The sequence below is a fragment of the Apostichopus japonicus genome, chromosome 15 (assembly GCF_037975245.1).
Source record: "Apostichopus japonicus isolate 1M-3 chromosome 15, ASM3797524v1, whole genome shotgun sequence".
Lineage (NCBI taxonomy): Eukaryota > Metazoa > Echinodermata > Holothuroidea > Aspidochirotida > Stichopodidae > Apostichopus > Apostichopus japonicus.
In genome coordinates, this window is record NC_092575.1 from 23,178,200 (window position 1) to 23,193,325 (window position 15,126).

Consider the following 15,126-nt stretch of genomic DNA (forward strand, 5'->3'; position numbering starts at 1 on the left):
ATCAAAACATTTGTAACTGATCAACACCCCACATACACTGATAGTAAACAATTCTCTCACTGCTAGCAGTTCAATTCCTCTGTATCAGTCACAATTTGTGGGTGGTGTCCTCATTTCTAGCCTGCGTAACATACGTTAACTGTGAAAATCTATTAATGAGTCTAAAACATGGTTTTAGAACATCTGTTAACGTATGTGATGGTGTCTCATTTTTTGGTGTCTTCATAACATACGTTAACAATATGCACTTTGAATGTAAATTATTGAGAAGACTGAGAACTTCCATGCTAGGAAACACTTCATTCCATGTAGTTCTAAGGTACTCTATCTAACTAGTTGATGAAATTTGTCATTGAGCCAGTGGCTAAGTTCTATAACTGCAAATTCCTGTTGTGTTGTTAACGTATGTTATGGTGTCCTAAACTTACAATGGAATGTGATAAGAACTTCAATTTTTTTTTGTGTCATAAGATATCATTTGACATTGCTCATATATATTCCCCTTCACTTTAATGGAGAAGGGGCTATGTTTATAGACAACTGTAGGACACCGAGTAACATACCTTAACATCATCACTTGTCCTTTTTATTTGCCTCAAATCCACCTTTCTTATAATACTGTATTATCTTTTAACATTACTAATTGTGTTCGACATTCACCGGAGAACCAGAATCAGCACTCAAATAGATACCTTTGTGTAATTCATTTTTGAACATGCATGTCACACTTTAGTAACCCAGTATCAAATAATGACATATATACAGAAAAAGAAGGAAAAGTAGAAAAGAAAAGTCTAGTTTAAGATAGAAGATTTGAACCAGTGACCTTTAAAAGCAAGATAACAAGACCTTACAATAACAGGTGCTCCGCCAAGTCTTGAGTTCTATATCCAGCCGTTAGTCGGTGGTGATCCCTCTGTTAAGCCATTTCTTCATCGGATGGAGGCACCGGTCAGGATTAGCATAAAAGAACGCCTACTTAATTGCATATGTGTAAGCAGGAGTAACACCCCAGTTTAATTCGACACAATGCAACAAATTAACAGAGTGCCAGATGATCAGATATCTATACTTGTCTTGCCTAACATGCATGCAGTACCAGGTCATCCAACAATATGGTATAGAATGCCAAACTATATGGTACGGTTTGGAACTATAAAGTATGGTTTGTAACTATATATGGTACGGTTTGTAACTATACGGTACGGTTTGGAACTATAAAGTACGGTTTGTAACTATACGGTACGGTTTGGAACTATATGGTATGGTTTGGCACTTATGGTACGGTTTGGTACTATACGGTACGGTTTGGAACTATAAAGTACGGTTTGTAACTATACGGTACGGTTTGGAACTATATGGTATGGTTTGGAACTTATGGTACGGTTTGGTACTATACGGTACGGTTTGGTACTATACGGTGCGGTTTGGAACTATACGGTACGGTTTGGAACTGTATGGTACGGTTTGGTAGCTGAATGAATTTAGGTAGTAATGACATACTGTACAAGTTAATTGCTACTGTGCAGTACAGGTACAGCATACCTCTTAACCAATATCTCACTAAAAAAGTTATCTGAAAATCACAAAATATATCAAATTTATGACGAAAATGTTGAGTCATGTGGACGTTAGTCATGGATTTTAATCTTCAAAATCACTCACTGAGAACAGTGAACTTATAGCAGTACACAATCCTCTGTGGATTGATGTTCATGCTCACTTGTGAAAAGTTCTAATATACTGTAATTGAAATTAAAACCAAAACTGGGACAGGAATTTTAATGCAGGTCTTTAGTACAGTAGCTGACATTTGTTAAATAAAGAAGACTGCTTTTATGGCCCTTATCCCTCGGTCTTTAAAATCACTGAAACTTGTATTTATTTTTACAAGTTTGTATTATTGATTAAATTGAATGCGTGCACCATCATTATATTCAATGTTAACAAAATTCAGATACCATAATTGATCAAGGTTTTGCATTAACCTACAGCACAGTGGAACAGTACTTACATAGCTACACTGACAGCAATAATTTAGCGAATATTTGAAAACATGTCCAACAGATGGCAAAGATAGGCAATTTCCTTCTCTGACTAATCGTCTTTCAAACTATGTGTGCCAAGGGCACATCCCGCCATCTTTAATAATTCTCCATCTGACCTTGTGGGAACCTACTGTATACAGCAGTTTAAGATGGATGGCACTTGAAATTTAACCAGAGTGACAAATGCATCATGTCTCTTTGCTTATTGTTCTTCATGACCATATGTATAAACAAGAAACTCCTCTGCTAAAACCATTGGCAACTGGAAAAAACTATCTTTTTGAACGATGAAATATTCCACAAGGAAAACTTGCTCTTGTAGATGCAGAGCTACTGTAGGGTACGGTACAGTATGTGGGTCAACGAGAATTTAAAACTTTGCAATTTAAATTTTATTCATTACATTGCAGTCTGAATGAAATTTGATGCAGTTTAATATATTGTGAAGGTTTTCAAGAAGTGTATAGTTCGCTGCTATTGTCGTCGGCTGCAATGCTATTGTACATCGATCAGGCTAGTTGCAAAGCACTTGAAAGAACTTCTAAAAAACTTTATACATGTGTCTTTAAACAAAGTAGGGAATTTTAAAAAGCAAGGAAATCAAAGAATACATCTCTCTAAGCATGCACTTTCAAATTTATAATTGACACTTAAAACAATTCTACGTCTTCCCCTCCATGTTACCTCCCCATACTACATCCCTCCCCTTCCCCCTGTCACACACAAACTTTGCATTGACAAAACCAGTTCAGCCCTACAGTAGATGTAGAAAACTGTACACCCCATATTCATGTCATTTCCAAATAAGAGATTCTGTTAATAATTCATACATTACTATATAGTAAAGTTGATCAACTTTGTCCAGTCATCTCTAGATGTAAGCGCCTCATATGTTCTCAGTTTCTTCATGATGATATTTTACCTTGACATTACAGTACTGCACCGGTTTGTAAGATTCCAAGTTATCTACAGTAGATACATCGAAAATAAACCATTCTTCTCATCTTCATTAATATTGGTTTCCATGCCAACCATATTCTTGAACTCTGTTGAAGAAAATATAAAAGCATTGTGGTTCCACTTCTGTATTTACTAAACTCCTCACTTACCTGTCTCCCCACAACCTTAGCACTCTCGTTATACCGTGTCTAGAATGAACTGGTAATCTTTTAACACTGCGCCCTCTATGACGCGGCCCCTCCGCCGGAGGGCCTCCGGTCAATGCCCCTCCTTCTCATTCTACCATCCAAAGTGCCAGCATTGTGTGTTTTTTCGTGTGGATTATTTTCAATGAAATACGTTCGGAACTGTGACCTAGGATCTTGTGGTTATACTTGTGTATTCCATTGTGTGGTTACATTTCTAATTCCCTTGTGCTTCTACTTGTGAAGCAGCAATCTTGTGTTTCATAATTTCCAATTTCTAAAATTTCAGACCCGAGCACTAATTATTATTGAATATAATCTTATTAATACACAGATAACACATTCTCATATTAAATTATACTGTATATGTGTCACCAAACGACCTCCGCCGGTGTGCAATTAATGCTTTTTACTTGATTCTTAAAAATGTTTATTTACCAATTATCACGTATCAGTATTTACACAGTTATATATAATTTTGCATTGTCTTTACGAAACAAAATTTGTTTAATTTTCAAGAGCCTTCTCATAACCTGAAATGAAAATTGACTGTCCAAAGCTACTGATTTGTCAGAAGATTTGATTTAGCATTGAAATTTTTTTTGAACAAGTAAACCGAATTTGATGCACCGTGCTGCTTTAATATAATTTCTCCTCGCAAGGCTGTGTCAAGTCTAGAGGCAAAGACTCTTGAAATCTGTCAAGCTTGCGCGTGTCTATATATGCTTTTATGAGTATCTTAAGGTTACAAGTTGACCTAGAATATATTTCTCATAAATAATAAAAAAAAATATTATAGTGCTATACCTTTTTTTTTTTTTTTCTTGGGTATGCATGCTGTGTGATCAAAGTGGCCTGTGGTTCACATAATCTTGAGAATGGGAGGTCAGAAAGAGGACCTTCTTTTCCCTCCGGAAGTTAATAAAAACTGACCCAGTACGGGCGTCCACATTTTGAGAATGGGTGGACTGGATCGATGCAACGAACAAAAGAGCATTTCATATTCAAGTTTGAATCTTGAGTTGTTGATGATTCTTAACAAATCAACTTCTCCAGCTTCCAAATGCGGACTGTCTTGTGTATACAGTATATGTGGACGTGAAGTCGGCAAGCACGGTAGTACAGTAGGAGAATCTACTGTAGGGTAGCATGAATTCCATAGAGCGTCCACAGTGCTACTGTACAATCTTGATCACTCTCGTAGGGGCAGGATCCTCCCGAGAAGGGAGATGACGATTGCGGGGTCCGATTCCGAGTACCACAAGGCTCCATGCACTGATGCACATTACAAAGGTGATCATCCTTGCTCTATCAGATCTGATCCTTGCATTCTCAAATGTGAACAAGGCCAGTGTATTGATTCAGTGCTCCTCATAAAAAGATGTCTTATAAAGTCCAAATGAAAAAAAAAAAACAATCTGCTTTTGTAGAAAAGGGCAACAATTTACTACATTTAAATTTAATTGAACAGTGGTCTATACCTCCCTCATTTACAAAATTGACCATTTGCTTCATGACCCATGATGTTTTAACCTGATCCTCGCCAATGGTAGATTTTGAGGATTTTAAGGAATTATGGGATCTACAGGATGAGGTATCCATTTTAGAAAGTTTTAATATGATTAAAGGTAAAGTACATTTTGAGCAACTTTTCAAATAATTTTATATTCAAGATGTTTCCATGATTTGACAAAATGATCTACATTTTTTTCCTCTTTTTCTCTCTTTTTGTGAATAAGTTACAACCCAATGCAAGATACTGTGTAACACATTATATAACATAAGTTCAATTTTAACAGCTAGAACCATTGACAGTTCAACTGTTCTACATAAATGTCTCTAGCTTTGGTAATATTCCCAGACATTAATTTCTGAACTCAAACTCTAATGGTACAATCGGAATACGATGCTGTCAGGCTGTAAAACGGTCGTTAAACAAGGGGAGATTGAATTACTTTCATCTCACAAATCTTAGCACATGTGTGAGAGCTGGGACGCTTTATGGGCATCGTCGTCTTCTTCACAGGGAGGAAATGGCAGAATTAGGTCATAAAATAGGATATTTAGCCTTCATTGTGAACCATCTTTAGAGACTTGACTAAATAATACATGTGAGTAATACAGAGTACATAACTGTAGGTTTGATAGAATTTCCCTGTGAACCTGTTTCTGTTGGAACTTATAAGCCTCATCTGGTGTGTATTGTATGCACATGTATTCAGAGGCTCACCAGTTGGTCTAAATTCTGTTTATATTGATCCATGATTAATTTGTATCACCTCGTGTCTACCGTTAACTGCATCGCCGTTGTTCCAAACTGTGCAGTCTACTCCGTGGACCTTAGGTAACAGGAACTGTGAGCTGGCGCATTGATCATGCTACAGTAGTACAGTAGTGCTTAGACTGTCACTCTCGTAACCCTCATCTCAGTGTAACTTCATCCTGTGTATTGGTAGACCCCTTGGGATCATGCAGACTTTTAATTAAAAGCTAGTTTTACTTACAAAGATTAAAGAGTGAGTTGCTTAATAATATTCAAACAGAGTGCATCACGAAGAAGTCCCAACAGAGTTTTCTATGTGGCCTGTTGCTCGCGAGAACGAGCTTTGTACTGTGTCTGTTGCTTTCAACGGTTTGATTGGTTCGGGCTCTCGATGGTTCTGAGATCTGCTGAATGGAAGGGGGAGGTGGGGGGGCACGGGCGTTGGGTGGATCCTGGTTGTGCTGCCTTTCATTATTTCTGTTTTGCAAAACTTCAAAATGAGCTTGCAATTCTTGATCAAAACTAAGGGGGGGTCCTCTTCTGACTGTTGAATTATGAGTGTTACTGCATTGTACTTTGCAAGTTACAAGATAGTGTATGCCTGTTCAGTTCTAGGAAGACAATATATGTCAACCTGCATTGTTGACTGGGAATTACATTATGATGGTAATATCCTGTGACAAATTGCTGAATAACCAGCTATGAGAATTTGGTTACTTCACTTTTCAACAGTTTTTCTGAGCTTGAAATTACAATACTTAGGTTAATTAATGGCAGATCTATAGCCTTACTGTAATTCCCATTTCATGGAATGTTTTTTATCATTTTGGTCGCAGTTTTCGGACATTTCTATCGAACCCACGAAAAGATGTCTTGAAGTAAAGCTGGCCACGTGCTAATGATAATCATGCAAATGATCAAAAAAGTCATTCTGTTACATATTTTCTCCAAATGTGCCTGAATTAGTTTCAAATTAATCGTTTACATTCAACTTGAAACATTTCCTTTTTGTCCAGACAGTTTACCATATTATTCTCAATTTTTCATGAAAATTAATGCCAAAGTCATTAAATCTTGCATTTATTTGTACTTTTTTGAAAGAATTCTTAGCTAGTCATGATAATGAGCCACAAAATTGCTGATAATGATTCAAATTACAAATAATATTGAAATATATTTTTCCTATATTTGTAATAATTTACAATATTTCCAAACTGACAATTCCGTTCATGATCAGTGAATAATCTACAGTATTAGGTATCACATCGCAAAATGCTAATCTGCAAAAATGCTAATCTTGCTAAAATAAGTGTGAAAAGATGTTGCACAGTTTTTTTTGACACAGGAACCTTACTATACCTATTTTCTAAACTTACAAAATTTAGAGACTTCCAAACTAGCTGCTACACAAGATTTGAACAGTAAATTACTTCCTGAATGATTAAACTTAATCCCTGCACCTTGATGAAATAACCTTACAAAAGGTTTCATGGCATGTATGGTGGTACATGTCGGCCTGAATCCACAGTCGATTTTCATCGTCGGGGGAGACTGTTCGAACAATTCACGGAAATGATTTTAAGACCACAGCTTTTTGATGCCTTAAGTAGTTTGCAACACACTCAGAAGAACACAAAAAATACATCCACACAGCAGAGTCTTATCGTGTGTCAAACAGAGAGCAAGCTCTTGTAAATTTTTTTTTTTTTTAACAGAAACACAAACGCATGATTTTTTTTCTCAATTTCTTTAAAAAGTAGGTCTGTACACTTTATGCATGAAGAAAAGGTTGCAGTATTGTCAAGGGTAGGTGAAGACAAATTCATCTCAATTTTCCTGATTGCAATAAGGTCGAAGAGGAATTTTATTTTTGACTTTGATGTGAAACATTCCTGTCGTGTTTTGCCATGTAACTTTTTGTCTATTTTGTCATGAGGGTATGTGCATTCTTATGGTTTCATATTTCAATTTTTTTTTTGAGATTTTGTTTTTTTTGAGATTTTTTTTATCTTGCCTTCATAGTGGGACGTTTCAGCTGCAGTATTCTTGGCTGACAGTGACTAGCTAAGTGGTGTACTGTGTGATACTGTTGACTTTAATGAACAAAATTGGTGCAAGCAGACTATAACGAATGAGGGGGATGGGAATGGGAAGAGGGGTGGGGTGGGGTTGGGAGGTGGGGGGAGGTCAGGGGTGGGGAGGTCGGGTGGGGGAGGTCAGTGGAGTGGGAGAAGACATTTTGAAGATAAACATGAAAAAGTTTACCCTATCAGAACAAAACATGGTATGTGGGATAGTGGTTGTTGTGTAATAAGAGGTAATGATGTGGGATATACTCTAGGTGGATGAAATGAGTTAAGATTGGAATCTGCAGGGTGGAAACTGGCCGGCTGCCAGAAGCATTAATAAGAGAGGACGCTGTTATAGATTTGAGGAAAGAGAGGGAGGGGGGTGGGGAATGGGATGGGAGAGATGAGATGAGGGTACAGGTCACAGATCTAAATTTAGCTGAACCTGTGTAAAATGAAAGCCATAACAAATGACTACTGGGTTCTTGCACATGTTCAGTATGTAGTTCAGCCAGGATAAAAATTAAACCTATTTCCACATGCTCTCGTGAGGAGTTTTGTTAGACTTTATATAATTGGTGTGGAATCCAATTAACAGATTAAAGAACCACCTTCATATAAACAAAACATCACCTTGGCATGAAGCCAATTCATTTTGTTACTTTATTTTGTAATTGACAAACCAATGATTGAAGAATGCCTGTCCATCCCACCATGCTATGTACATCACTTCCCCCACCCCCACCCATCCAGTCAGTACTGTAGGTTTATGCTTTTACATAAAATTCTGTGTCACAAGAAGCTCTTATTCCCATGGTGACCAGTTTATCAGACATTGGCATTGAATAATAAATTGTCACATTACTCACACATATATAATTTGATGAGTAGCTGTACCTCTGTTAAATTATTGCTCTGTAACTGCAGAGTTAAAGTAATTTTGTATTAAAATAAAGTTGGACAAATATTAGCTTAATTCGGAATACATGTGTGTCCTAATTTGACAATAATATGTGCTTTCAATTATGTGAACATAATATTTACACTTAATGCATCAGTCAAGGGACATTACCTACTTAAAATACACAAAAGGTTGAGTGGCATGTGTAGGGATTATAAAAACAGACTTTCCTTCTTTAGTAATTTAGTCAAAAGTCTTATTCTCTTCATGCTGTTAATTTGATGTAAATTCGTTCTCCTTTCAGCTGTTTCCTGTTTTATTCTTTTTTCGTCCTTTTTTTTTTAACTCTCTGGTTTATCCATTCCCTACGGGGTAAGAGTATGTGTGTCTACTGTTGCAACAGTTTGTACATTGGTTTTAAGCACCAGCTGCCTCCTCCGACGTGCCATTGATTAATTTGTTAGCTTTCCAAACTGGTCAATGAACGTAAAAGAAGAGAAGCGATTGGTAGATATATAGGATTTCAGTAAGCTGTATTGCATCATGGGGGCAAAAACGGTATTAAGTGAATGTATCGTCTGTGGCATAACAGTCTATCTATGTACGGAGGTGAACTTATGAAACGTGTATTTATAGCACGTAGCAGTGCTTAATTGGCCTTTGTTTGAAATGTTTAATCTGTATTTACTGTACCACGAAGTGTTAAAAGTAATGAGCATTCAAATTGTCTGAATGTGGACTAATGATTGATTGATTCTCTGATATTTTCCAGACAGTCAAATGACATTAAAATTAATATCTCAGTGAGCAAACTGTTGAAAGATGGGTAAATATATATCTAGAAAGTTGCCTGTGAAAGTTTGCCAATGTTGCTAATCATTGAATGTTCTTGCATATGCTGGGAATGACACTGTTGACCTATCTAGAAGACCATGTAGAAAAGTTACTGTACGGCTTTGCAATTCTATTACTGGCCATCTTTGCCAACATGGCATTGCAAGGTTCTACAGCATTTATCAATACTGATTATTACATCTGCCTCCCAAAGTATCTGGAAGTGTTTGCTCTACATAAGTGACCTTCACCATACTTTTGAACAGTATCTTTTTCAATCTGTATTTCTGGTCCCAACAGAGATAATCTGTTGCTGATTTGTGCCAAATTCAGATGCAGCAATGATATCAAAATGTCTGAGGAAGTACAGTATTTAGTACTCGCACCTTACCTGTCTACCCACAGTCACTGTACTATTTTATCTTTGTGTATTAAAGCCAATGGTGACCTTGAACTTTGCACTACAGTTCTCTCAAGATCAGGCTGTTTTGGTATTATTACTCCTCCTCCATCTCCTGAGCACTACAGTACATACCAGTGCATGTATTGCTAAAGGTTTAAATTTTAAGTGTGGGATTTTGAGTCGCTTTGATCATTTTACCCTTTTTCCTATAATACTCCGCTTCATTTTTGTAAAGAAGTTCCTAGTCCGTAACAAAACATTGTTTCCTACGTACAAAAGTATGTAGTTTTAAGGCTCCCTCTTCGTTTATTCCTTCCCCCCCCCCCCTCCCTATCCGATTGTATGAGTACTGTTTATAAATACACAGATTTGTATTCCTGAACAAGCATATTTAAAAATGTAAATTTATGTTAAAATATGTGAACTCCAAAACTGACAGTACAGTACCCAATGCAGTGAACTCTCACCAAATAATTTTCTGCACTTTCCAAAAAAGGGACGTATCCTTCAAGTCGATAACCCCAGGGAATCTTGGATATGATATAAGAATTACAATATCAAAGAGCTTAACGGGTTGATGGTTGTTTATCATCTGATACTTTGTCAAGAAATGATTTCTCCAGGTGCGATTGCAAAGTCCGTAACAAAATTTATTGTTTCCTTTTGTTTCATTTTGACCGTCTAGCTGTTATATCCCAAATTGGCTTTGATCCAAGTGGTCGGTACTTGGTCACAGCGGGGGACAAACATCTGCGGGTCTTCCATAACGTTGTCGGCTATCGCGCCAGCATCATGGAGATGGAACAGAAATTGAAGGCCGCGACCAGTGAACCAATGAAGGAACGTCTGGAACTGCAGATCAAGCAGGCCAGGTGAGAGCATTATGAAAACAGAATTAATAATTAATATACTTCACAAATATATGGATATAACATTATTAGCAAGTGGTATGATGATATGGAGTCATCTCCCTCTGTCCCCACCCCCACCCCTCTGTCTCCCAACCCTCTTGGCCAGGTGAGAGTATGAAAACAGAATTAATAATTAATATACCTCACACATATAGATAAAACATTATGGTATGATGATATGGAGGCACCTCCCTCTGCCCCCCCCATCCCTCTGGCCCCCAACCCTCTTGCCTCTATCCAAATTAAGTGGGTACACACTGGATGGATGCATTATAGGTATCGGGTCTTTTGACCATTGGTATGTACAACAATATTGAATACTTGTGTGTACACTCAGTTAGTGCTTCATTGAGGGTGCATACTGTACGTGTACATATACAGTACCCACCCTACATTAAGTTTAGCACATTATATCATACGTGCATTGCTGTCAATGTACTGGCGTCAATGTCATACAATATGCTTAGGTACAGAGCTCTGTACGTAGCAACATCAAAATGTACAGTACCTCTCTGTTGTTAATTCATGTTAATTTGTCAACCTTTTAACTAACGACATACTTTATGCAATTTTTGTCATTAGTCATGCAGACAGTCTGTGTGTGTTGCAGGCATTCTGCCATTTATAGTAATTAGTAGAAATGTCCTTGATATTTGCAGGATAAAAGTGCCTAAAAAAAACTTTACTGTACATAACAAAAGCAGACTGCAATCGGCTTTTAATTCATTATTCATCGTTAATTCAAAGAGCAAAATCATTCAAGACAACAGGATACTTCTTTTTCTTATGTAGAGGGAATGCAGTAATCATGTGTTGATGAGGTGTGTATAGAGTGGTTAAAATTGAAAAGTTGTAATTTTGAGCTAAAAAATAGCTCGTTTATGCACATTTTGGTAATTTATTCTTGAAATTGTCATCTTGTTTTGGCCAGTGTCACCTTTGCTATATCCTAATATCACTATTTTATGAGAGATCGAGCAACTGAAAACTACTACTGTACTTCTCAACACAAGTTATACTCCATTATAAAACAAATCTTATTATTGAAGAAATTTCTTTCATAGATTCTGCAAAATTGGCAGACCATAGAATGTGATCTGTAAACTGAGGATCAATATTGCCTGCATTGTTAGATGTGAATGCATACAGTTTACCATTTGCAAAAGGCTTTGTAGATAGAGTAGTGCACTCTTATGGAGGAGGCAGGCAAGCTTCATTGCTTCTCAGCACAAGTTATACTCCATTATAAAACAAATCTTATTATTGAAGAAATTTCTTTCATAGATTCTGCAAAATTGGCAGACCATAGAATGTGATCTGTTAACTGAGGATCAATATTGCCTGCATTGTTAGATGTGCATGCATACAGTTTACCATAATTTGCAACAGGCTTTGTAGATAGAGTAGTGCACTCTTATGGAGGAGGCAGGCAAGCTTCATTGCTTCTCAGCACAAGTTATACTCCATTATAAAACAAATCTTATTATTGAAGAAATTTCTTTCATAGATTCTGCCAAATTGGCAGACTATAGATTTGTGATCTGTTATCTGAGGATCAATAAGCCTGCATTGTTAGATGTGCATGCATACAGTTTACCATTTGCAACAGGCTTTGTAGATAGAGTATTACACTCTTGTGGAGAAGGCAGGTAAGCTCCATAACGGATGCATGTTGTTTGTGGTGATGAAATGAAGGAGGTCGGTGGGCCTAGAATCAGGTGATGAAAATATTAGAAACTTACTGTAGCCTGTTTGCTACACTTGGTTTAGCTACAATATTTAGTGCACTTATACTGAGTGAGCAGGTGAGTACCATCATGTAACTGGCTAAGATTGAGAAAAAGTGGGAGAGTTTTCTGGCCTGGATGAAGGAAGTCAAGTGGTGGTAGTGATAACTGCTAGGTCGGGGGGCTGGGGGAGTGGGTTTGGGGGCCGGGGGATTGCAAGCTTGTGATGGTTAAAGTGCTGTAAATATTGCCAAGTAAATATCGCTGTAGTATAGTTTCAAACATCCCAAGTTTTTAAACCAGAAAACTAATATTGTATATGTTGGGATATTTTACAGGTAGTCATAATATTGCAACTTAACTGAAAAGCACATAACAAAGTTTTGTCTCTGACCTTCTCAATTCCTTGTGTACTCTGCTTAGCCCTCATCAGGACATAAACCTTGAATGAGTTATGACTCAGTTACTGTAGATGTCCTTAACTGTTCCAGCTACCTGCAGTAACTTTACAATTGATAGTTATAGTCATTGCCCTCTTGCTGCCCCTGAGATGATGAGGCTATTGATAGCAAATCCATCACACACTATACCTGGGAGATATATGTCAGCACTATACACCCCCAGTAAAACTCATGAATGGATCTTCATCTGGCAATTACCTGTATGTGCAGTTGTCAATTTGCAGAGTTTTGTTTTATAAGAATGCACAAAATTCAACAGCAATACATATATGGTGTATTTAGAATGACAGAGAAAAGAAAACTGTGGTATATTTGAAGGTCCTTTAGTGAATAAATGGGGTCTGTTTACTGCACTGTGAATGCTACTTACATAAACAGATTCAGCATAAAGAGCCTTAAAACCCTGTAGGTTTAGAGGTTGAAATCACAGTAACTGACCTTCGCCTGATTTTAGTTTTTTTTTCAAACTGCTAAAGTTGGAGCAATGTATATCCCTTTTCCCCTTTTTCCATCCGTTTTATTCGTATTATAAGGCCATTTTAATGGTGCCTTTCCTACCTCGCAGCTTCAGCAGAACGTAATGTCTTTGCAGTCAGTTTGGGAAAATTGGATCTGTCTTCTTTCGGGAAATTGCGAAAGATTATCTCATCTAGACGTAGTGAGCGTTAAGAGATTTACTATCCTCTACATTTCTCCTGGGTGTCTAACTTTTATTTTGAGCTGACATTGTCAAACTTTACTGACAATGGCCCCCCTTGAAATAGGTAACTTGGGACTTGCGGTTGAGCTGTGTGCAAGTACAGGAAATATATATAACCCCCAATGTTGAGCCTCCTCTTCTTTCAGTTTGGGGCGATGGAATGGGATATTTTACGATAGATCTGGTTAGAAATTTTTTTTTTAATATTTACGGAGGAATGTTTATATATATAGATAGCAGATAGCAGCCTGTCGTTAGGATTTAGTAAATAGAAATCGAGGTAAAAAGAGAAAGAAACAGGAATAGAATTAAAAGAAAAGATGAAAAAGGAGTATTTTGGAAGCGAAGGGTATTAAAGCAAAATCAGCATCATACTGTAAATCATTGCCAATCTTGTTACTGCAATTGAAGAATTATTTCTGCTCTTATGTGAACTTAGATATCAAGTAGAAAAATTTTGCCAAAAAAATAAACTAATCAGAATGTACATTGCACATTGTGATGTTTGGTAGATTTAGACAAAAATCCTCAAAATCTTATTTTGAGACCTTTAAAAATTCAAGCACATTTGATGTTGACATGTCATTGCAATCAAAACTACACTGGCTGGTGGGGTGGGGTGGGGTGTAGATGGGTGGGGGTATTGTTATGGGCATTTTATAGTTCATCAATATGAATGATATCAAGCAACAGCTGGGCATCTTACAGAAACATTGCAGAATTCTATCAGATGACCCAGCCAGAAGGTTTTGTTTCTCCATCCTTTTCTCCTCCTCCAGCCCTTCCCCTCCCACTTTTCCCATCCCCATCCCCTTCCCGTGCCCCTCCCCTTACTGCGTGGAGAACCATTAATTGTGTTAGCCTACTTTTATCATCTGTTTTGGAATTCCCCTCCCCTTTCCTGACCCTCTCCCTTAGGCCACCGGTAGTACAATTTGATCAGTATAAAACACCTGAAAAGAGTTTGTCCAAAATGTCTTATTTTTACAAAACACAGTCACCCATATACAGTACATGTATATGCAGTACTGTAATTAATATGGTCATATAGTAGTTCTTAGTGTAATATAACTTCTTCACTTAAAACACACAAAGGGATACAAAAGTATTACACATTTGACTCGAAGTAAAACTTATTCGCATAAAACTACAAAGTTGACCATCCCGTAGATTTATTTTGCTGCTCCGTTTATTGCACTTTATGTTTCGTCTCGTGCGTGACGTACACTCTGTGTTGAGAAATACTTTGTATGTCTTGTCTCCACAACGACCAAACAACAGGCTGACATTCTGATGTATCGGATAGATTAATTAAGCCTTCTGTCATATGCTAAGTCTCTGTCAAAATGTAACATCTTTTTCTCTTTTCTTTTCTTTCTTTTCCTCATGCCCTGAATCAGATTATTTTTTTGTTGTTACTTTTGGTGTCTGTCTGTCTGTTCTGTATAAACAAAACAAGATACACAGAATTGGATAACACACTCCACTGCAACAATATCTTGATTTGACTTTCCAAATCTATTTCACACATGGCAAGTATCTAGTGCATAGAATGTTGCCACGACGATAACATTACCTCCCTCCTCCTCCTCCTCCCTTATCACTCCTTGAATTATAAAAGTCAGATTCTATTGAAGGAAAACATTCCAACCGTATCATCGTAT

The 15,126-nt window shown here is 37.2% G+C and overlaps 2 protein-coding genes across 3 annotated transcripts in view; one reads left to right on the top strand and one right to left on the bottom strand.

Annotated features, from left to right (window-relative positions):
* Window positions 1-15,126, bottom strand: part of LOC139980529 (uncharacterized) — a 290,788-nt gene that overhangs the window by 92,376 nt on the left and 183,286 nt on the right. The window lies entirely within an intron of this gene.
* LOC139980891 (transducin beta-like protein 2) overlaps window positions 1-15,126 on the top strand; it is a 53,018-nt gene that overhangs the window by 33,059 nt on the left and 4,833 nt on the right. For both annotated transcript variants that reach the window (XM_071992896.1, XM_071992895.1), the window contains exon 11: window positions 10,349-10,535. In XM_071992896.1, the coding sequence (XP_071848997.1) occupies window positions 10,349-10,535 (187 nt within the window). The remainder of the gene's footprint in view (window positions 1-10,348; window positions 10,536-15,126) is intronic.